At 45.6% G+C, this 23,147-nt stretch overlaps 1 protein-coding gene across 14 annotated transcripts in view; it reads left to right on the forward strand.

Moving 5' to 3' along the window:
* Window positions 1-20,274: 20,274 nt before the first annotated feature.
* Window positions 20,275-23,147, forward strand: part of LOC139278563 (mucin-2-like) — a 188,963-nt gene continuing 186,090 nt past the window's right edge. For all 14 annotated transcript variants that reach the window (XM_070897470.1, XM_070897479.1, XM_070897474.1 and 11 more), the window contains exon 1: window positions 20,275-20,390. In XM_070897470.1, coding sequence (XP_070753571.1) covers window positions 20,342-20,390 — 49 coding nt within the window. In that variant the 5' untranslated portion in view covers window positions 20,275-20,341. The remainder of the gene's footprint in view (window positions 20,391-23,147) is intronic.

Below are 23,147 nucleotides of genomic sequence, written 5' to 3' on the forward strand. Positions count from 1 at the left end.
CAAAGCACTAAACAAAGCACAAAAATTAATAAGCAATTAATTAACAAATAAAAAATAGAAGGAACCCTGCACCTAAAGCACCAAGACCAAAGTAATAAGCAATCAATAAATAACAAATAAAAAAATAGAAGTCCTACCTTAGGAAACACAGGGGGCCAGGGCTAGGGCCGGCATGCTTTGGGCCCCTCCCTCACAGCCTGCAGAGCGTCGCAGAGATTCGGGCTGTGAGGAGCTACTGCACATGCGCGCGCACTCTAGCGTGCATATGCAGAGGTTCTGGCACTGTTTTCAGAGCCGGGACCTGGCTCCGCCTGCCACTGGATGTGGTGCGCCACGCTGAGGCCGAAGACATCCTGAGGAGCTGGGAGAATTGGAAGGTAACGTTTCGCCGCTCTTTTAAGTCTAGAAAGTCGGCGCACCTCATAGAGGTGCGCCATTTTTACAGGGGGAGGGGGTGGTGGGGGTGGGGGGGGGGAACTTGGGCCCATAGTCTATCTTCCCTTTCTTAATCATTTTTTTAGTCATTAAAAGCTTCACAATCTTCTGTCCTCCCACTAGTTTTGGCCACTTTGAATGCCCTTGTTTTTAATTGGATATCGTCCTTTATTTCTTTAGGTAGCCACGGATGGTTATCTTTTCTTTTACACCCTTTCCTCCTCACTGGAATATATTTTTCTTAAGAGTTGAGAAATATTTCCTTAAATGAACACTAGAATGTCAGAATGCTCCCTCTGGTACCCTGTATCTCATGGACTTTGTGCACGTTTCTCCTGTAACATGATTGAGTGAATTAGGGGATCACTCATGCTCAAGGGCTGTCTGCCAGGTGGAATTGGGCAACTGTTGTAATAGATCTGCTGGTATCACCCTGTTAAAGTGGAGGAAGGAGTTTTAAAGTAATTGCTGAGGAGATGGTGAGTTTGTGTCTCCGTTAACCAGAGTACATGGTAAAGGGTTTGTTCTGCAGCGCTTAATTTAATTCAATTAATTCAATGAATTTAATTAAATTCATGTTAATTAAATAAATCTGGAATAAAAAGCTGGCATCAGTAATGATGACCATAAACCTACAGATTGTCGTAAAAACCCATCTGGTTCACGAATGTCCTTTAAGGAAGCAAATCTGCCATCCTTACCTGGTCTGACCTATTTATGACTCCATACCCACAGCAATGTGATTGATTCTTAACTGCCTTCTACAGTTCAAGAAGGCGGCTCACCACCACCTTCTCAAGGACAATTACAGATGGGCAATAAATGCCGGTCTTGCCGGTGACGCCCACATCCCATGAACTAATAATTTTTTTTCGGATGAACAGTGTGTTGAAGCCCATGATGCCCAAGGAAGAAAGGGAACAATGACTGGATTATTACCTTGTCTAGTCACTTTGTGCTATTGCACCTCTCTCCACATGACATGAGCTATACCTTTTGCTGCTTTTTTCCATGCAGACTCAATAGTCTTTGCCGAATCTCTTCCAGGAAGGTTTGTACATTGGTGTTGAAGATGTGAACTCTCCTTCTCTGCCTCCATTCGATGCCCTTCTCTCTTTGGCTGCTTCTTCCAGATCTTCCAGTGGAAGACATCCTTTTAGAGTGAAACGCATTCACAAATGAGCCATCCAGTACAATTACCTGAAAGACAACTCACTTCCTTACTTACCTGCTGATTTTCTAGTTTGTTGCTGCAATCTTCAGTCAGTTCGTCCATTAAAAGCTGCACTCTAATTTCCAAGCTCCCATTTTATATGCTGCAGAACTGCCAATGAATATTTAAATGAACAGGGTCAGGGGCAGAGACTGGCGATGGAAACCCCCTCTTTGGGATGCAAAGGTGGCATAATTAGCCCTGCAACATTTCAAGGCCCCTGTGTCCAGTCAGCTCATGGTTCACACCACCGAAACATGCCATAGAAAGACTTCATTCAGCTCTTGTGCAAGAACCACGACTAAGTTGTGAGGTGGACTTATACCCAAAAGGGAAACAGTTGCAGGGATGGAGAAGTCTAGCCTGCATTGACTTGTTGTTCAACATCCTGGAGGGGGAGTTAGCCTCTTGGTAGGCATACCACTTTCAGAAAGTCCCTAACATAATGACCTGGTCTATGATATTGGGCTTGGACATCTAAAGCGTTTTGCAAGCTTTTCCCGTGTAGGCCCCCCAGCCTTGTTGAAGTCCATCAGATGGATGACAAAAGAAAGAAAGAATGTATTTGCATTTATATAATGCCATTCATGACTTCAGGACATCCTGAAGCACTTTACCAGCCAATGAAGTACTTTGAAGTATAGTCACTGTTGCAATATAGTGAAATGTGGCACAGCAAGGTCCCACAAACAGCAATGAGTTAAAAGACCAGATAATCTTTTTTAAGGGATAAATATTAGCCAAGTGTCTGAGTAAACTCTCTTGCTCTTCTTTGAAATATGCCTTGAGATCTGTTATGTCCATCTGCAAGGGTAGGCGGGGGCTCGGTTTAACATCTCACCTGAAATATGCCACCTCCGGCAGTCGAGCACTCCTTCAGTACTGAAGTGAAGTGTCATCCTAAGTTATGCATTCAAGTCTCTGAAGTGAAAGTGTTACCGCTGAGCCAAGGCTGACATATGTGAGTAAACTAAAAGGACATTCTTAAGCTTCCAGGATCGCTCTATACTATTTCTGTTTTCTACTGCCTTTTTAATTGGTTATTGTGACACTTTATATTCAGTGAACTACCTGACAAAGCAATCAAGCAGAACTGGAAGAACAGGTCAGATATCCCTATGGTCGGACAGATTATCTAGGTTGAAAAACAGACAGAATGGAAAAGATTACATTTCAACTCACTGCTCACAGCTTTTAATGTTCTTGGAAAATTTGAGCTTGAGTTTTGGGAAGGGATAAAGGGAAAAGGACCCGATGGACCAAATTACCTTTTCTTGTTATGTTCTTGTCATGTGTGTGTGTCTGTGGGGGGGGGAGGGGGCAGAAGGGGCTTGAGTTCAAATCAAGGCTATACTGAATGGATCGAAGCTTGTTTTCCCTGTAGTTATAAGTGCTTAGGGAGTCTCAACCTAATTCCTAGTGGATATTGACCTACAACACAATACGACCCAAATTTTCCATATTTCGGCAGTAAAATGAATCAGATTTAGGGAGGTTGTAAGAGCAATGCCCTCCTTAGCACTCCAGGGTACTCCCCGCTCCCAGTAGGTCAGTTATGTAACATGCCTGAAATGTCTGAAGCGAAGAAGATGACAGTTCAAGTGATTGGCAGTTCTATACCAAGGGTGGGGTTTGGTTGAAGAGTAAATTACAGGATGCGGCACTAATATGTCATTGTCTCTGTGATAAATTGAAGGCTACCTACACAGATTTGCTCCGACAGATTCAAGTATGTGCAGTATGTGCACATCTGCCTGTTTAGGGGTGAGGGCATGATGTCAGGTGGACACAGTCCTCACCTGCGTGACATCTCCCTCCTCCTCCTTTGTCTCCTGAAAGCACAAAGATATTGGGATTTCCATCAGGAGACGAGGAAAATTTGACATTGCCAGAACCCGTGGTGTTAAAGCTTCCTATCAACTAAGTGGGTAAAGAAGAAACAAAAAAATACATTAAAACATTTGCAAAGGATCATTTAAAAAACAATAGTTTATCTGCATTCAACTTTGCCTAGCTATCCTGTGCACCTATGTGGGTATTTTTAAAAATGACTCTGGATCTGGTGAAATATCTGGGAAATAATGTCACTGTGATGCTATTTAACTATTAATTTTGTAATGAAACTCCTATCTCTTTCTGGGGGGAGCATCCTGTGCTGTTGATTTTGCCCAAGAGCATTGTGTTTTTTAATTCATTCTGGGGATGTAGGCATCGTTGGCAAGGCTGGCACTTATTACCCATCCCTAGCTGCCCCGAGAAGGTGGTGGTGAGCCGCCACCTTGAACTGCTGCAGTCCGTGTGGTGCAAGTGCTCCCACAATGCTGTTCGATAGGACGCTCCAGGAATTTGGCTCAGCAATGATGAATAAACAGCCTTATTCGATGCATTTTGAATGGAGATAAAGGCAATTGATTTTTGTACAGCTCATTATGCCTCTATGCACATTTAAGGGGTGTGATGGTGTCAAAATCTTTGCTTTCGAAACTGTGTAAAGTGTCCTGGTGCAAAATTCGGATCATTAACGCCCATTTTTTGGGTGTTACGAGTGCCTTTAGAGGTTCCCAATAGTGTCTGCGGTGCGTAAGTGGGGCGAATTGGCCGGACACCATATTGGTGAGGGCAATAGCACTCTTGGAGTGATCGCCCGCTGGAAGTATACAGAGCAGGCAGATCATGACGTCAGTCAGCGTGTAATGCTGATTCGATGCCAGCGCTGCCATTTTGGAGTTCAATGCTCCAGTTAATGCCCTCTCTTAAGCTCGTACACGTGTTCAGCAGCAGGAAGACCCCCCACCCGCGATATTTAAAGGGATCATCAACTACTTTCAGGTTAGTTGCTGCTTGATTTCTGCTGGCTGTTGATATGGGTCTACAAGTGTTTGGTGCTTTCTATCGTTGTTTCAAGTTCCCAAAGTCTACAGGGAGTGATGTGAAAGGTGCTGAAGGATCTTTTCCTCAGCTTAAAGGTTTCTGCACAAACCACATATGGGTGCTGTAGTAGGAATTCCCTTTGGAATACAGCAATACATGGAGAATCAACAGAGAGCACAACAGAGCAGCACAAACTGTTGGAAGAAGGAGGAGGAGGAGGGGGTGTAGGGCTCTCAGCAGGAGGCCAGATCCAACCAAGGGGGACGCCGAGCAGGCCGAAGGGACGGTGAGTCGCCGGCTTCAGGTGGGCCGAAGAGATGCCGAGTTCAAACCTGGGAGGTCCGTGAGCATCCGTAGCTTCTTCCTGACATCCTGATTCATGCATTGCAAAACCACAAAACTATTGGCAACTACAGAGGAATCTCCCTGCTGTTGGCCACTGGGAAAGTCACTGCAAGAATCCGCCTCAACCGTCTTCTCCCTGTGGCTGAAGAGCTCCTCCCAGATTCACAATGCGGATTCCAGCCACTAATGGGTACAACAGACATGACCTTCACCGCGCGACAACTGCAAGAAAAATGCAGGGTAGCACTGGGGGAAATGAAAACCAGAGCGTGCCAGGAAGGGACAGAATGTATAAACATAAAGGCGAATCAGAAAGTGGGGTCAAAGCAGGAAAAAATGGTAAAAGAAACAAATTTAAAAGCTCTTTATCTGAATGCACGTAGAATTTGTAACAAAATAGATGAGTTGAAGGCACAAATAGATACAAATGTGTATGATCTGATAGCCATTACAGAGACGTGGTTGCAAGGTGACCAAGACAAGGAAACTAAGGGCCAGGAGTTGATGGACTCACTGCCCACTGCCGCCGACATTCCTCGTGAGGATCCGCCCAGTGCAACTTTCGATGTGGCCTGGAGCAGGCGAGAGGGGAGAGCCGCCGGGAAGCGCCCGCTGACATCAGTGGATGGCTGAGTGGCGTAAGTGGACTCCCACCTCCCGAGATGGCAGATTCATGCGGGCGGGAATCGGTGCCAGAACGGGGGTGAACCGTTGGTTGGAGGCTGGTCTGTCCCTGACGGTAGGTATGAAGATCCTGAAAAAAAGGGTTAGTAAACTTTAAAGAAAATTTTTTTCACAGCGACTTACCTCAATGGTGTTTCCTGAAGGTCTTCCGATGGATTTTTTTTTTCCTGATCATTTTAATTTTCAGATCTTCGACCCTCGGTGGCACTTGGGCGGCAAGCGCCTTTGCCGCCGAGAATGAGAGCTCCCGCCGGCTGCCGACCAGATTGGTGGCGTACATCGCAGATTTGCCGCCCACTGACCTTTGAGGGACCTGGGTGATGAAAACCCCGCCCAAAGAACCATCAGGGACCTCGGCGGCCATCAGCGGTCTTATGGGCGGCACTTGGGTGGGTGGGGGCTTTCATCAAATTCGGACCCAGTATATTCAGGGGTATTTGACAATTCGGAAGGACAGACAGAAAGGAAAAGGAGGTGGGGTAGCACTGTTAATAAAGGATAAGATCGGTGCATTAGTGAGAAGCGATATTGCCTCAGGAGATCAAGATGTTGAATCAGTTTGGGTGGAGATAATGAATAATAAGGGGAAAAAGTCACTGGTGGGCGTAGTCTATAGGCCCCCTAATAATAGCTACACTGTTGGACGGAGTATAAATCAAGAAATAATGGAGGCTTGTAAAAAAGGAACAGCAATAATCATGGCCGATTTTAACTTTCATATTGATTGGACAAAGCAAATTGGCCAGGATAGCCTTGAGGAAGAGTTCATAGAGTGTATCCAGGATAGTTTCCTTGAACAGTATGTTGCGGAACCAACCAGGGAGCAGGCTATCTTAGATCTGGTACTGTGTAATGAGACTTTTCCTTTTCTGGGGAGCGGAAGGAGTATCGTGGAGGCCTGGCCCAGCAGTCTGCACGGCCCCCTGGCCTGTGAGCACCATCGGAGCAGACCAGGGAGCGGAAGGAGTATCATGGTGGCATACCACTCAAGGGAGCAGCATGTGCTGGATCAGGAGAGCAACGGCAGTCACCAAGATCCAGGTCGCTGATTGGAGCGTGGGCAGGTACTGCAGGAGCGGCGAGGTCGGGGCGAAAGAGCGGCGAGAGATTGTAGAGAGATGTGATCGGGGCCCAGGAGAGGTGCAAATTCGGGGCCCAGAAGAGGCGAGGGCCCAGGGGCAGCACGGGCCAGCCCACACTGCAATATCTGCGCACTAGGTCCGTGCAGCAGAGCTGGTCTCCAGTCATCTTGGTTAACCCATGCCACTGGACCAAGACCTAGCTCTGTCAAGCCCGTGTGGTGGCTGGTGTGCAACGGCCACCACACATTAAAAAAATCGACGCACAGGCATCTTCCACCCTTCAAGATTTAATTCAGGACCTGGAATTTTAGGTCCTTCATTGAAACACCTGTGAACTTTTTGACGTGGAAGCAAGTCATCCTCGATTCAAGGGACTGCCTATGATGATGAGTAAAGGATCCTCTAGGAATGAGTGACCATAATATGGTTGAATTTCAAATTCAGTTGGAGAGTGAGAAAATTGGATCTCAACCCAGTGTCCTAAGCTTAAATAAAGGAGACTACAACGGTATGAAGGCGGAGTTGGCTAAAGTGGAGTGGGAAAATAGATTAAAGTATGGGATGGTTGATGAGCAGTGGCAGACATTTAAGGAGATATTTCATAACTCGCAACAAAAATATATCACAAAGAGAAGGAAAGACTGTAAGAGAAGAGATAACCACCCGTAGCTAACTAAGGAAATAAGGTATGGTATCAAATTGAAAATAATGGCATACAATGTGGCCAAGACTAGTGGGAGGCCAGAGAATTGGGAAACTTTAAAAAGCCAGCAAAGAAGGACTAAAAAAATGATAAAGAGAGGGAAGATAGATTATAAAAGTAAACTAGCACAAAATATTTTTAAAAATTGTAAAAGTTTCTACTGCTATATAAAAAGGAAAAGAGTGGCTAAAGTAAATGTTGGTCTCCTAGAGGATGAGACTGGGGAATTAATAATGGAGAACAAGGAAATGGCAGAGACATTGAATAAATATTTTGTATCGGTCTTCATGGTAGAAGACACTAAAAACATCCCAATAGTGGATAATCAAGGGGCGATAGGGAGGGAAGTACTTAATACAATCACAATCACTAATGAAGTAGTACTCGGTAAAATAATGGGACTAAAGGCGGACAAGTCCCCTGGACCTGATGGCTTACATCCTAGGGTCTTAAAAGAAGTGGCTGCAGAGATAGTGGATGCATCGGTTGTAATCTACCAAAGTTCCCTGGATTTTGGGCGGTCCCAGCGGATTGTTAAACCGCAAATGTAACGCCCCTATTTAAAAAAGGAGGCAGACAAAAAGCAGAAAACTATAGACCGATTAGCCTAACATCTGTCGTTGGGAAAATGCTGGAGTCCATTATTAAGGAAGCAATAGCGGGACATTTGGAAAAGCATAATTCAATCAAGCAGATGGTTTTATGAAAGGGAAATCATGTTTGACAAATTTGCTGGAGTTCTTTGAGGATGTAACGAGCAGGGTGGATAAGGGGGAACCAGTGGAAGTGGTGTATTTGGATTCCCAGAAGGCATTCGATAAGGTGCCACATAAAAGATTACTGCACAAGATAAAAGTTCATGGGGTTAGGGGTAATATATTAGCATGGATAGAGGATTGGCGAACTAACAAAAAACAGAGAGTCAGGATAAATGGTTCATTCTCGGGTTGGCAATCAGTTCGGCCTTGGACAACTTGGACCATTTTCCATACTTCGGGAGCCTACTATCAGCAAGGGCAGACATCGACGACAAAGTCCAACACCGCCTCCAGTGCGCCAAAGCAGCCTTCGGTCTCCTGAGGAAGTGAATGTTTGAAGACCAGGACCTCAAATCTGCCACCAAGCTTATGGTCTACAGGGCAGTAGTGATACCTCCCTTCCTGTATGGCTCAGAGATATGGACCATATACAGCAGACATCTCAAAGCGCTGGAGAAGTACCACCAGCGCTGCTTCCGCAAGATCCTGCAAATCCACTGGGAGGATAGACGCACCAACATCAGTGTTCTCGCTCAGGCCAACGTCCCCAGCATCAAAGCACTGACCACACTCGACCAGCTCCATTGGGCGGGCCACATCGTCCGCATGCCCGACACGAGACTTCCTAAGCAATTGCTCTACTCAGAACTCCTACACGGTAAGTGAGCCCCGGGGAGGGGGGGCGGGGGGGAGCAGATGAAACGCTTCAAAGACACCCTCAAACCTCCTTGATAAAGTGTAACATCCCGACCAGCACCTGGGAATCCCTGGCCCAAGACCGCCCAAAAATGGAGGAAGAGCATCCAGGAGGGCGCAGAGCACCTCGAATCTCTTCGCTGAGAGCATGTAGAAACCAAGCGCAGACAGCGGAAGGAGTGTGCGCCAAACCAGGCTCCAATCCCACCCTTTCCTTCAGCCACTGTCTGCCCCACCTGTGACAGAGACTGTAATTCCCGCATTGGACTGTACAGCCACCTGAGAACTCACTTTTAGAGTGGAAGCAAGTCTTCCTCGATTTCGAGGGACTGCCTATGATGATGATGATGATTTCCACCCAGGTTGTTACAGGGAGTAATTCTCCTACCTGAACCTCAGCGAGGAATGATGTGTGAGACGTCTGCGCTTCAGCAACGACGTCCCCACTGAAATCTGCCACCTGCTACAGCCAGAACTGCAACCTCAGAGCAGGGGGAGGATCACATTGCCAGTGGCTGTGAAGGTGACGATGAACTTTTATGCACCGGCTCCTTCCAGGCTGAAGCTGGAGATATTTGCAACTTCTGACGGGATTGGACAGGTTAGAGGCAGGAAGAATGTTCCCGTTGCTGGGGAGTTCCAGAACCAGGGGTCACAGTTTAAGAATAAGAGGTAAGCCATTTAGGACCGAGATGAGGAGAAACTTTTTCACTCAGAGAGTGGTTAACCTGTGGAATTCTCTGGCGCAGAAAGTTGTTGAGGCCAGTTCGTTAGATATATTCAAAAGGGAGTTAGATATGGCCCTTACGGCCAAAGGGATCAAGGGGTATGGAGAGAAAGCAGGAAAGGGGTACTGAGGTTGAATGATCAAGGTGGTGCAGGCTCGAAGGGCCGAATGGCCTGCTCCTGCACCTAATTTCTATGTTTCTATGTTCCTATCTCGCAGTTTGCCATCCAATGTTGCTTAAGGGAAGTCACTAAGGCTCTCTATTCAAAGAGAGTTGACTACATTTCATTCTCTCTTGCCAGAAAGCAGCAGTTGGAGCGAGCACACAACTGCGCAAGGATCGCAAGCTTCCCCATGGTGCAGGGTGCCATTGACTGCACATATATCATTGTCAGCCAGTGGCTCAGTTGGTAGCATACTAGCCTATGAGTTAGAAGGTTGTGGGTTCAAGTCCCGTTCTCAGGTGGATGTAAAAGATCCCATGGCACTATTTCGAAGAAGAGCAGGGGTGTTATCGCTGGTGTCCTTGCCAATATACATCCCTGAATAAAGGTCACTTTAAAAAAAAAACGATTAGCTGGTTATTATCACATTGCTGTTCGTAGGAGGTTGCTGTGTGCAAAATTGGCTGCTGTGTTTCCTACATTACAACAGTGACTACACTTCAGAAAGGTGCTATAGAAATCCAAGTCTTTATTTTCTTTTATATTGCTTTGTGGGCGTCGCATGTCAATTCTAGAATGTACCAGAACCAAAAGGGATCCCACTCAATCCGCATTACAGGAAGGATATGATTGCACTGGAGAGGGGACAGAGGAGATTTATGAGGATGTTGCCAGAAGTGGAGAATCTTAGCTATGAGGACAGATTGGATAGGCTGGGTTTGTTATCCTTGGAACAGAGGAGGCTGAGGGGAGACCTCATTGAGGTGTATAAGATTATGAGGGACCTAGATATAGTGGCTAGAAAGGGCCTATTTCCCTTAGCAGAGGGGTCAACAACCAGGGGGCATAAATTTAAAGTAATTGGTAGAAGGGGATTTGATGAGAAATGTCCATCCAGAGGGTTGTGGGGGTCCGGAAATCACTGCCTGAAAGGGTGGTAGAGGCAGAAACCCTCATCACATTTAAAAAGTACTTGGATGCGCACTTGAAGTGCTGTAACCTACAAGGCTGCGGACATAGAGCTGGAAAGTGGGATTAGGCTGGATAGCCTCTTGTCGGCCGGCACGGACACGATGGGCCAAATGGCCTCCTTCCGTTCTGTAAACTTCTATGATTCTATGATTCACTCCCTCACTGTCCAGCAGGGAGCAAATCATGCAGATTAAGGCCCGGTGTCATGGTAGCAGTTATGAAGCCTTCATTCTGCGGCATCTACATTTAAGCCACCACGGCAAACCAAAGGGTAGCTACTAGGCGACAAGGCCTTTTCACTCACGACATGGCCGATGACTCCGGTGCGAAACCCACGCATACGTGCGCAGCATGCATACAATGACAGCCGTGCTGCCACTCAAAATGTGATAGAGCAGACCATTGGCATGCTGAAACAACACTTCTGCTGCCTGGACCTCTCTGGAGGAGTCCTGCTGTACTTGGCAGAGCAGGTGTCAAGATTCGTAGTGATGTGCTGCATGCTGCACAACCTCGTCGTGAGGGCACAGCCCTTGCCACCAGCGATCCAGCGAGCAGCTGAGGAGGAGGAGGAGGAAGACGAGGCCACCGAGACAGCCCTTTCTAGCCAGGCAATCCATGAAGAACTCATCCGCGTGTGATGCCGGTAACCACAACCCCAATTCCCCATTCACCAACAGTCCCACACCTTGCCTTCCCTCTGTCACTGACCATCACAGCTTCTGCTTGGCCACAATGCAAAAATAAAAGCCTCCACAAAATAAACATTCCAAACCAAAATTACAACTCAAATCTTGCCATATTGCATACAATCCCTTAGTGCCTGTCTTCCGTGTGCCTTCGCCTGTCGAAATGCTCGTACGCAGTTTTGCCCCAGGGGCTGCAGCATGGGTGGTGGAAGGCTGCTGACTTTCAGTGGGGGAGACGGCAGATGGGCCTTGGAGAATGATCTCGAGCAGCTCTGGGCCTAGAAGGCCTGGCTGTACACTGCACCATCCCGGCATGGGCAGCAGCAGTCTGGGCTGGCTGGCTGACAGGCAACAGAAAGGGCACCGGCGGAGAGGTTGAATGCTGTCATCCTGTTCGTGCTCCATGGAGCCAATGCCACTCCTCTGGAGCAGTGCCTCAGCAACCCGAGCCATCTGTTGGAGGAAAGATTGCTGCACTGCTGTGACATGCTGTATGCCCCTTTGAGCACTGAAATCCAGAGTGATGATGGCAACAGTCTGAGCTTGCATGACTTCAGTCTTAGGTTCAACTGCAGCACTCAGACATTGGGTGGCTGTTGCTTGTGCTGCAATGGAAGCTGAGATATCGGCATCAGACGCTGGATCATGGTTGGATCCACAAGTGTGCGAATGGAATTGGCCACCACTTCAATACTGGAAGGGATGGGCTCGAAACTATGCACAAAGCCCTGTGCCAAGTTGGTGCTGGACTCCTCCATGCTCCTTGACATTGCACGCAGGCTTTCTGGCAGGCTTCCCAATACACCAAAGATTTAATTGTGCTTACCCATGAGCCTTCTTCTGGATCCTGTCCCATCAAAGTACTCATCTGAGTCCCCTGCAGCAAAACCTGTCCTCCAGTGAGCTGGCACCTGTGCTATCCTTGCTCCCTGCCCTGGCTGCAGGCCACTCGTGCCTGGTGTCTCATCACATGCAGATCCCACCTCAAGGCTATCCTCTAAATTATGTGCAGTCTCAGTACCTGAGCTGCCGGCTGTGAGTGTGAAATCATCTTCCTGCTCTTCCACCACTGCCAGCTTGCAGTTCTTGCTTATCTAAAAGGAGAAAGGCTCTAGGGTGAGGATGTGGTGAAAGAGCGGGCGAAAGCAGGAGATGTATGCTTACTCCATCTGCAGCTTGTAAATCAGAAGAGATTATGGAAATAGAGGGAAGGGAGAAGGAGGATTAGGTATGAGGATACCATCACCTTCAATGGTTGCAGCCCTACCACTAGCCATGGCCTCAGCAATGGCTGTCCCAATAATGGCCAGCACCGTCTCCTCCATGGGGGTTAGGAGATGCAGGAGCGCTTGATCCCTGCTGGTTAGCTCCGACTGCCTCCAGTTATGCACCACCTTCTCCTGCAAGTGAGAGGGAAGTGTATCAGTGAATGTTGTGCAATCTGTTTGTGTGATGTGACTATCATAACATAAGAACATAAGAAATAGGAACAGGAGTAGGCCATACGGCCCCTTGAGCCTGCTCCGCCATTCAATAAGATCATGGTTGATCTGATCATGGACTCAGCTCCACTTCCCCGCCCGCTCCCCAGAACCCCTTATCCCCTTATTGTTTAAGAAACTGTCTATTTCTCTTTAAATTTATTCAATGTCCCAGCTTCCACAGCTCTCTGAGGCAGCGAATTCCACAGATTTACAGCCTTCTGAGAGAAGAAATTTCTCCTCATCTCTGTTTTAAATGGGCGGCCCCTTATTCTAAGATCATGCCCTCTAGTTCTAGTCTCCCCCATCAGTGGAAACATCCTCTCTGCATCCACCTTGTCAAGCCCCCTCATAATCTTAGACGTTTCGATAAGATCACCTCTCATTCTTCTGAACTCCAATGAGTAGAGGCCCAATCTACTCAACCTTTCCTCATAAGTCAACTCCCTCATCCCAAGAATCAACCTAGTGAACTTTCTCTGAACTGCCTCCAAAGCATATATATATCCTTTCATAAATATGGAAACCAAAACTGCACACAGTATTCCAGGTATGACCTCACCAAAACCTTGCATCGCTGTAGCAAGACTTCCCTGCTTTTATATTCCATCCCCTTTGCAATAAAGGCCAAGATACAATTGGCCTTCCTGATCACTTGCTGTGCCTGCACAAGTTTCATGCACAAGTACCCCCAGGTCCCGCTGTACTGTGGCACTTTGCAATCTTTCTCCATTTAAATAATAACTTGCTCTTTGATTTTTTTCTGCCAAAGTGCATGACCTCACACTTTCCAACATTATACTCCATCTGCCAAATTTTTGCCCACTCACTTAGCCTGTCTATGTCCTTCTTGGGATGAGGGGGGTTGACTTATGAGGTAAGGTTGAGTAGGTTGGGTCTCTACTCATTGGAGTTCAGAAGAATGAGAGGCGATCTTATCGAAACGTATAAGATTATGAGGGGGCTTGACAAGGTGGATGCAGAGAGGATGTTTCCACTGATGGGGGAGACTAGAACTAGAGGGCATGATCTTAGAATAAGGGGCCGCCCATTTAAAAGAGAGATGAGGAGAAATTTCTTCTCTCAGAAGGTTGTAAATCTGTGGAATTCGCTGCCTCAGAGAGCTGTGGAAGCTGGGACATTGAATAAATTTAAAGAGAAATAGACAGTTTCTTAACTGTCCTCCTCACACATTGCTTTTCCTCCTATCTTTGTATCGTCAGCAAACTTGGCTACGTTACACTCAGTCCCTTCTTCCAAGTCATTAATATAGATTGTAAATAGTTGGGGTCCCAGCACTGATCCCTGCTAGTTACTGGTTGCCAACCAGAGAATGAACCATTTATCCCGACTCTCTGTTCTCTGTTAGTTAGCCAATCCTCTATCCATGCTAAGATATTACTTTTATCTTGTGCAGTAACCTTTTATGTGACACCTTATCAAATGCCTTCTGGAAGTCCAAACACACCACATCCACTGGTTCCCCTTTATCCACCCTGTTCGTTACATCCTCAAAGAACTCCAACAAATTTGTCAAACATGACTTTCCCTTCATAAATCCATACTGACTCTGCATGATCGAATTTTGCTTATCCAAATGTCCTGCTACTGCTTCTTTAATAATGGACTCCAACATTTACCCAACCATTTACCCAAGATGTTAGGCTAACAGGAGGGCAGGAAAAAGAGTGGGAGAGCTATAGTGATAGGGGATTCTATTGTAAGCGGAATAGTTAGGCGATTCTGCGACTGCAAACGAGACTCCAGGATGGTATGTTGCCTTCCTGGTGCAAGGGTCAAGGATGTCTCGGAGCGGCTGCAGCGCATTCTGGAGGGGGAGGATAAACAGCCAGCTGTCGTGGTACATATAGGTACCAACAATATAGGTAAAAAACAGGATGATGTCCTACAAGCTGAATTTAGGGAGCTAGGAGTTAAATTAAAAAGTAGGACTTCAAAGGTAGTAATCTCAGGATTGCTACCAGTGCCACGTACTAGTCAGAGTAGGAATTGCAGGATAGCTCAGATGAATAAGTGGCTTGAGGAATGGTGCAAGGGGGAGGGATTCAAATTCCTGGCACATTGGAACCAGTTCTGGGGGAGGTGGAACCAGTACAAATCGGACAGTCTGTACCTGTGCAGGACTGGAACTGATGTCCTAGGCGGACATTTTGCTAGTGCTGTTAGGGGGGGTTTTAAACTAAAATGGCAGGGGGATGGGAATCTATGTAGGGAGGCAGAGGGAAATCAAAAGGGGGCAGAAGCAAAAGGTAGGAAGGAGAAAAGCAAGAGTGGCGGGCAGAGAAATCAAGGGCAAAAATCAAAAAGGGCCACATTACAGCACAATTCTAAAGAGACAAAGTGTGTTAAAAAAACAAGCCTGAAGGCTCTGCGAGGAGCATTCGTAATAAGGTGGGTGAATTGACAGCGCAGATAGCTCCTCATCCTCGCTTCGAGGGACTGCCTATGATGAACCTGTCCAAGTCACCCTGCAGCCTCTTGGCGTCCTCCTCACAGCTCACACCACCACCCAACTTAGTGTCATCTGCAAACTTGGAGATATTACACTCAATTGATGGGTTTGAAGGCCGATAAATCCCCAGGACCTGATCGTCTGCATCCCAGAGTACTCAAGGTAGTGGCCCTAGAAATAGTGGATGCATTGGTGATCATTTTGCCAACATTCTATAGACTCTGGATCAGTTCCTATGGATTGGAGGGTAGCTAATGTAACCCCACTTTTTAAAAAAGGAGGGAGAGAAAACAGGGAATTATAGACCGGTTAGCCTGACATCGGTAGTGGGGAAAATGTTGGAATCAATTATTAAAGATGTAATAACAACGCATTTGGAAAGCAGTGACAGGATTGGTCCAAGTCAGCATGGATTTATGAAAGTGAAATCATGCTTGACAAATCTTCGAGAATTTTTTGAGGATGTAACTAGTAGAGTGGACAAGGGCGAACCAGTGGATGTGGTGTATTTGGACATCCAAAGGCTTTTGACAAGGTCCCACACAAGAGATTAGTGTGCAAAATTAAAGCACATGGTATTGGGGGTAATGTATTGACGTGGCTTGAGAACTGGTTGGCAGACAGGAAGCAAAGAGTAGGAATAAACGAGTCCTTTTCAGAATGGCAGGCAGTGACTAGTGGGGTACTGCAAGGTTCAGTGCTGGGACCCCAGCTATTTACAATATACATTAATGATTTGAACGAAGGAATTGAATGTAATATCGCCAAATTTGTAGATGACACTAAGCTGAGTGGCAGTGTGAGCTGCGAGGAGGATGCTAGGAGACTGCAGGGGGACTTGGACAGGTTAGGCGAATGGGCAAATGCATGGCAAATGCAGTATAATCTAGATAAATGTGAGATTATCCACTTTGCTGGCAAAAACAGGAAGGCAGAATATTATCTGAATGGTGACAGATTATTAAAAGGGGAGGTGCAACAAGACCTGGGTGTCATGGTACATCAGTCATTGAAGATAGGCATGTAGGTACAGACGGCAGTAAAGAAAGCTAATGGCATACTGGCCTTCATCGCGAGGGGATTTGAATATCGGAGCAGGGAGATCTTACTGCAGTTGTACAGGACCTTGGTGAGACCACACTTGAGTATTGTGTGCAGTGTTGGTCTCCTAATCTGAGGAAGGACATTCTTGCTATTGAGGGAGTGCAGCGAAGGTTCACCAGATTGATTCCCGGGATGGCAGGACTGACATATGAAGAAAGACTGGATCGACTAGGCTTCTATTCACTGGAATTTAGAAGAATGAGAGGAGATCTCATAGAAACATATAAAATTCTGATGGAATTGAACAGGTTAGATGCAGGAAGAATGTTCCCGATGTTGGGGGAGTCCAGAACCAGGGGTCACAGTCTAAGGATAAAGGGTAAGCCATTTAGGGCCGAGATAAGGAGAAACTTCTTCACTCAGAGAATTGTGAACCTGTGGAATTCTCTACCACAGAAAGTTGTTGAGGCCAGTTCGTTAAATATATTCAAAAGGGAGTTGGATGTTGCCCCTATGGCTAAAATGATCAAGGGGTATGGAGAGAAAGCAGGAATGGGGTACTGAAGTTGCCTGATCAGCCATGATCATATTGAATGGTGGTGCAGGCCCGAAGGGCCGAATGGCCTACTCCTGCACTTATTTTCTATGTTTCTATGTTTCCTGCTTTTTGTCTGCCTCCTCTTTTAAATAGGGGTGTTACATTTGCAGTTTTCCAATCTGCTGGGACCTCCCCAGAATCCAGGGAATTTTGGTAAATTACAACCAATGCATCCACAATCCCTGCTGCTACTTCTCTTAAGACCTTAGGATGTAAGCCATCATGTCCAGGGGATTTATCTGCCTTTTGTCCCATTATCTTACTGAGTACCACCTCCTTAGTGATTGTGATTGTGTTAAGTTCCTCCCTTGACTATCTACTGTTGGAATATTGTTAGTGTCCTTTACCAAAAAGACTGATACAAAATATTTGTTCAGAGTTTCTGCCATCTCCATGTTCCCCATTACTAATTCCCCGGTCTCATCCTCTGAGGGGCCAACATTTACTTTAGCCACTCTTTTCCTTTTTATATACCTATAGAAACTCTTGCTATCCGTTTTTATATTTTGTGCTAGTTTACTTTCATAGTCTAGCTTCCCTTTCTTAATCATTTTTTTAGTCGTTCTTTGCTGGCTTTTAAAAGCTTCCCAGTCTTCTGTCCTCCCACTAGTTTTGGCCACTTTGTATGCCCTTATTTTTAGTTGAATACCATCCTTTATTTCTTTAATTAGCCATGGATGGCTCTCTTTTCTCTTACATCCTTTCCTCCTCACTGGAATGATGTTATATATGCAGACTATAGATATGCTTTCTGTGTAGTCACTGTATAGTTGCATAAGATGGAGACTTGTTACCTGATGTACTATCAATAAAGTTTACACTATGTATATACTATGCTGGCACCACTAGAGGGTGCAACTGGTGGAGACCGGGGGTTTCTCTTATACCCTTTCCTACTCACTGGAATATTTATTTTTTGAGAGTTGTGAAATATCTCCTTAAATGTATACCACTGTTCATCAACCGTCCTACACTTCAATCTACTTTCCCAGTCCACTTTACCCAACTCTGCCCTCATACCTTCATAGTCTCCTTTATTTAAGCTTAGTATGCTGGTTCGAGATCCAACTTTCTCACCCTCCATCTGAATTTGAAATTCAATCATGCTATGATCACTCATTCCGAGGAGATCCTTTACTAGGAGATTGTTTATTAATCCTGTCTCATTACACAGGACCAGATCTAAGATAGCCTGCCCCCTGGTTGGTTCCGTTACATACTGCTCAAGGAAGCCATCCTTTATGCACTCTATGAACTCCTCCTCAAGGCTACCCTGACCAATTTGATTTGTCCAATCAATATGGAGGTTAAAATCACCCATGATTATTGCTATTCCCTTTTTACAACTCCCCCACTATTTCCTAGTTTATGCTCTGATCAACAGAATTGCTACTGTTCGGGGCCTATAGGCTATGCCCACCAGTGACTTTTCCCCCTTTTTTTCCTTATCTCCACCCAAACTGTTTCAACACCCTTATCACTTGAGCCAATATCGTTTCTTACTATTGCAGTGATTCCATCCTTTATCAATATAGCTACCCCAACTCCTTTTCCTTTCTGTCTGTCCTTCCGGATTGTCAACTACCCCATAATATTTAATTCCCAGTCCTGGTCACCTTGCAACCACATCTCTGTAATGGTTGAATAGCTGGCAGTGTGTGCAAGTTGTGAGATGTGGGTGTGAGGCTCGCAGCAGTGCGAGGTGTGTGACGATGAGTTGAATGTTAGGAATGAGTCCTGATTGATAAGAGTTTGTTAGTAGATGAGTAATGGGGGTGCGGCTGAGGCTACTGGTGCAGTTCATAGGATATGGCATTTGAAGATGCATTCACTGACCTTGATCACTCATTTGAGGTCATTGAACTTCTAACAACACTCCATCCAGGTCCTCAGAGCTTGACTCCTGGCATTGACATCCACGGTTATCTGCTCTCATTGCCTTCTGAGCATGGGTCTGGAGGGCCTCCAGGCTCCCTGTGCATATAGGACATCTTTCCTCCTTTCCAACTCCTCCACCAAGGCCTCCACTGCAACATTGGAAAACTCTGGCACAAGCTATCTCCCATGTTATGCCGTAATTGAGTATTTCCCAGGTTAGAATCAGTTGTAGAACAACTTCCAGCACCTGCTCCAGCCACAATGCACCTCCCCTTTAAGAGGTGCAGGCTAGCTTTAAGTAATGCAGGCTAGCTTTAACTGGTGCTAGCCTCTCATGATTTTGGGTCTGCTGCTGATGCGTGCAGCCAGTCAACAGTGCAGTTAGCACTGGCTGCACGTTGCAATCATGTCAATCAGCTGGCAGCAAGAGGTTGCCGTGCTGCCTGCATCACATTGAACGGGCGTGTGTTAAATGCGGATCGCAATCCCCGTGCCTGTTTTTGGGGGCTATCAAATTTAGCCTTAATTGGCAGCCCTTGATTGGCACCCCATCCACCACCATAAACATTCACTCCCTCCACCACCAGCGCACCGTGGTTGCAGTGTGTTCCATCTACAAGATGCATTGCAGTAACTCGCCAAGGCCCCTTTGGCAGCACCTCCTAAACCCTTAAGCTCTACCACCAAGAAGGACAGGGGCAGCAGGTGCATGGGAACACCATCACCTGCAAGTTCCTCTCCAAATTACACACCATCCTGACTTGGAAATATATTGCCGTTATTTCATCATCACTGGGTCAAAATCTTGGAACTCCTTCCCTAACAGCACTGTGGGAGTACCTTCACCACACGGACTGCAGCGGTTCAAGAAGGCAGCTCACCGCCACCTTCTCAAGGGCATTAGGGATGGGCAATAAATGCAGGCTTTGCCAGTGACGCCCTCATCCCAAGAATTAATTGAAAGAAAGCCCCCTTATTTCCCACTTAATGAGCACAAAAAGTCTAAAATTAATTTTTATGCTATTTAATAGGTGTAGTCTCCAGAGGTGTCCCAGCCTCTGATATTTATTGTTGGTATGATATTCAATAGAATTTGGGTCTTGGCTGCAGTTTGGAGGGGGTTAATTCAGAAACCCCCTTGTGAGTAACTGCATGTAAGACTGTGAAGAGGATTGTAGATGGGACATGGTCCTGTGCCAATATCTGGTAAGGTAAGCAAAATGGAATTGTGTAACTGATAGATGATGTATTTAATGCAAAACTTTTCAGGCATTTTATAACTCTTTCTTTGCGTTATAAGAAAGGACAGTGCATATTTAAGAGGTTGAAATTATGTTTCAGAACCCAAAGGGTTAAATTCACTTCAAAGGAAAAATGCGCAGCAAATGCCTGCTTTCAACTTCCTTATTCTATTCAAATGAGACTGAGGAGAGCAGCTATATAAATGGATGTAAGAAATAGTTTCTCCACCAGTGAGAATAATTCACTAAGATGACCTTAGTGTCTACTCTGGTCCTAAACTAATACAATGGGAAAGCTTGTATTAGTTGTCCTCTGGGCTCTATCCCTGTGCAGAGGTAAGACATTTCACATACTATAAAGTCTTGCAATAGTGTAGCTTATACACGTTTTTAAATGTATGTAAAAAGTTATGAAATGTATTATCATCAAGACTAACAAGTTTGCCAGTTGGTTTGAATGAAAATGTTGGGGGCATTGGATGCAGGACAAGTGGGCGATCCCCATCCCCAGTCCCATCTTCATTTATGATATCAGACTGCAAGGGGTCAGACATAAAACTGGCTGGCCCAGCCCCCACAGGAGATACCAGCCTACGTTCCAATGGGCGACATCATTGGGTCCCATCCCAATTCTCCCACTGAAAGTTTCCACACATTTCCAAATCTTGTGGAAAGTTTATGGATTTTCTGGGCCCATATCTTCAGCTGGGTCTCAGCACTCCGAGAGACAGGAGTGGCTTCATTTAATTACAGTGCTGGCACTAAAGTTAGGGCTTTAGAATTTTAAAAAACCCGATTAATAATTGCTTTTTCTTTGAATTGAGTCCTCGCATTGAAATTCTACACAAGGAACTGTAGGAATTTTACGTTGGTTAAGGTGAGCGATTCTTTAATCCAGGGTCTTTGCTGAAAATGTTCAAAATCCCCATGGCTTTCGTTGAGCAGGTAAAAGACAATAAAAGCAAAAGCAATACAATCAGTAGGAAAAAAACAGGTTCTTACTGTTCGATTGCAGCAGTTATGTGTTTCCTCAACCAAGGTAATGTATCCAATATCAATGGGATTTTAATAACAAATAAATTGTATTTAATATCTCCTCAGGATAAACAATCCCTCTGTATAACATACTTTACACCCAAGATAAATTTGAGTGAAAAGTTAAAATCAGCAGAATTAAACTCATACCTCTGAGTGTCAGTACCCTAGAACCATAGACATTCACAGCACAGATCGAGGCCATTCAGCCTATTGTGTCTGTGCTGACTCTTTGCATCCAAGGCTCAGCCTACTGCCTGGTTCTCTCCCGCTACCGTTGTAGCTTCCTCTGTTTCAAATATTTATACAGTTTTTCTTTAAAATATGGAATGGCCTCTGCCTGTACCACTCCCTGTGGTAAAACATTCTAGGATCCAAATATGGATAGTTCTCCTAATCTAAGTGCAGAATCAAAAATGTTTTGAAAAATTAAAGCTTGGTTGTGAACTATTTGTGATGAAACCATTCAAAGAAGACTTGGGGCTAGAAATTCCGTAGTGCCCTGGTTGGGGGAGTTAACTTCTGAAAAGTAGAAAAAGTAGCGGCAGGCGTTAAAGATTCTCTCCTGCCGGGAAATTCAGCTTTAGCGCTCCAAAAGGGAAGTGGAGCGTTAAATCAAGCGCTGACCACTTCTCCTAGGGTGCTAAAGTCTGAGATCGGGCCAGTAGTGGCCAAGCGCTGAACAATGTGGAGTGCATTGCTAATGGCATCAGAGGCTGCTTCCCTCGCATAAAGGGAAGGGCCAATGATGGTGCACAACCTACCTGCGTTACAAGCTGACCTGTGCAACTGCCATTACAGCCCCAAACACTCTCACATAGTGGAGGGCTTGGACACCTTGCAGCAATGAAACATCAAAAACTTTGCGCAGGCACCAAAATAATAAAGGTATTCCTACCTGAAAATCATTCCCTTTAATTAGCGGCCAGCCAAGTTGACAACGCCTCCTCTTCCTGCCGTTGTTCATGCCCGGCGATACAGCAGGGGCGGGAGGAAATTTCACATCCGGGACGGTAACGGGGCACTGTGCACTTTATGACATCACGATCTACGAGGGGCTAGAGTCCCAGGTGGTAAGTGTTAGCGCCAGCGCTAAACCGGCACTGAAGTTTGCGGGCGTCGCTGCATTCGCCGCGTCCGGTCGCTAAAAGCGCCCTTCCCCAGGCACTAACGGGAGGTGCTAAGCAGACGAATTTCTCCCCCTTGGAATTTTTATAGAAGAGAGTGGCTGGAAGCATCATAGTCAAACTTTCTCATTGGTACCTCAGACAGAAGATAGCCTAGACTTTGTTAGCACACTGTCCAATTCTAATTTCATATACAGAGCAATTAAGAGCAAAGCCATTTTTGATTATATCAATCAGCTTATTATTTGAATATGAGAGTAGGGAGCAGGCAGGCTGTTCAGAGTGACCCATATATTGAAGCTGCTATTAGAAGATAAAAATACATTTATTCAGTGTTTGCTTCCTCTGATATAGTTACATCTCCAATTCAACAGCTCACTAGAAACACTGGCATGAATCCAGGACTGCTACAACATTGCTGGTTTGAAAGTTTGAGTTAACAAATTTTAGCTGTAATTCTCTTTCTTTTTACACTGATGTGTGGTGGAATGTAATCTTTGAAGATTACCTGTCAAAATGCTTCTCTTTTGTAATCCCTTAAATTCCTTTGAGCGTGAAATTCCAAGGTTCAGTACAACACGAGAGTTGGAACAACACTTTGCTGTGCCTGATTGATAGGCTTTTCACTTTACTGCCGATTCCCCTGAAGCCAAACACCTGAAGAACTTTCTTCCAGTAACATCAGCCCCACCCTTACATTTCACTTGTGTACTGATAATAGACCCAGTAAAGTTACCCAGATCTTGCGGTCATAACTAAATATGTGATCATTACCTAAATACTTCTATAGTAGGAATAGCAGTTTCCTTAGCACTTTTGCCATGAATTTCCTCATCTTCGCTAAAAATATGGGTGCCTGGGATTCTCCAAGAGCTTTGCATCAAAGTATCCTACACTTCCTGATATCTATAATCACAACAACTTGTATTTA

This window comes from Pristiophorus japonicus, chromosome 13 (genome assembly GCF_044704955.1).
Source record: "Pristiophorus japonicus isolate sPriJap1 chromosome 13, sPriJap1.hap1, whole genome shotgun sequence".
Taxonomy (NCBI): domain Eukaryota; kingdom Metazoa; phylum Chordata; class Chondrichthyes; family Pristiophoridae; genus Pristiophorus; species Pristiophorus japonicus.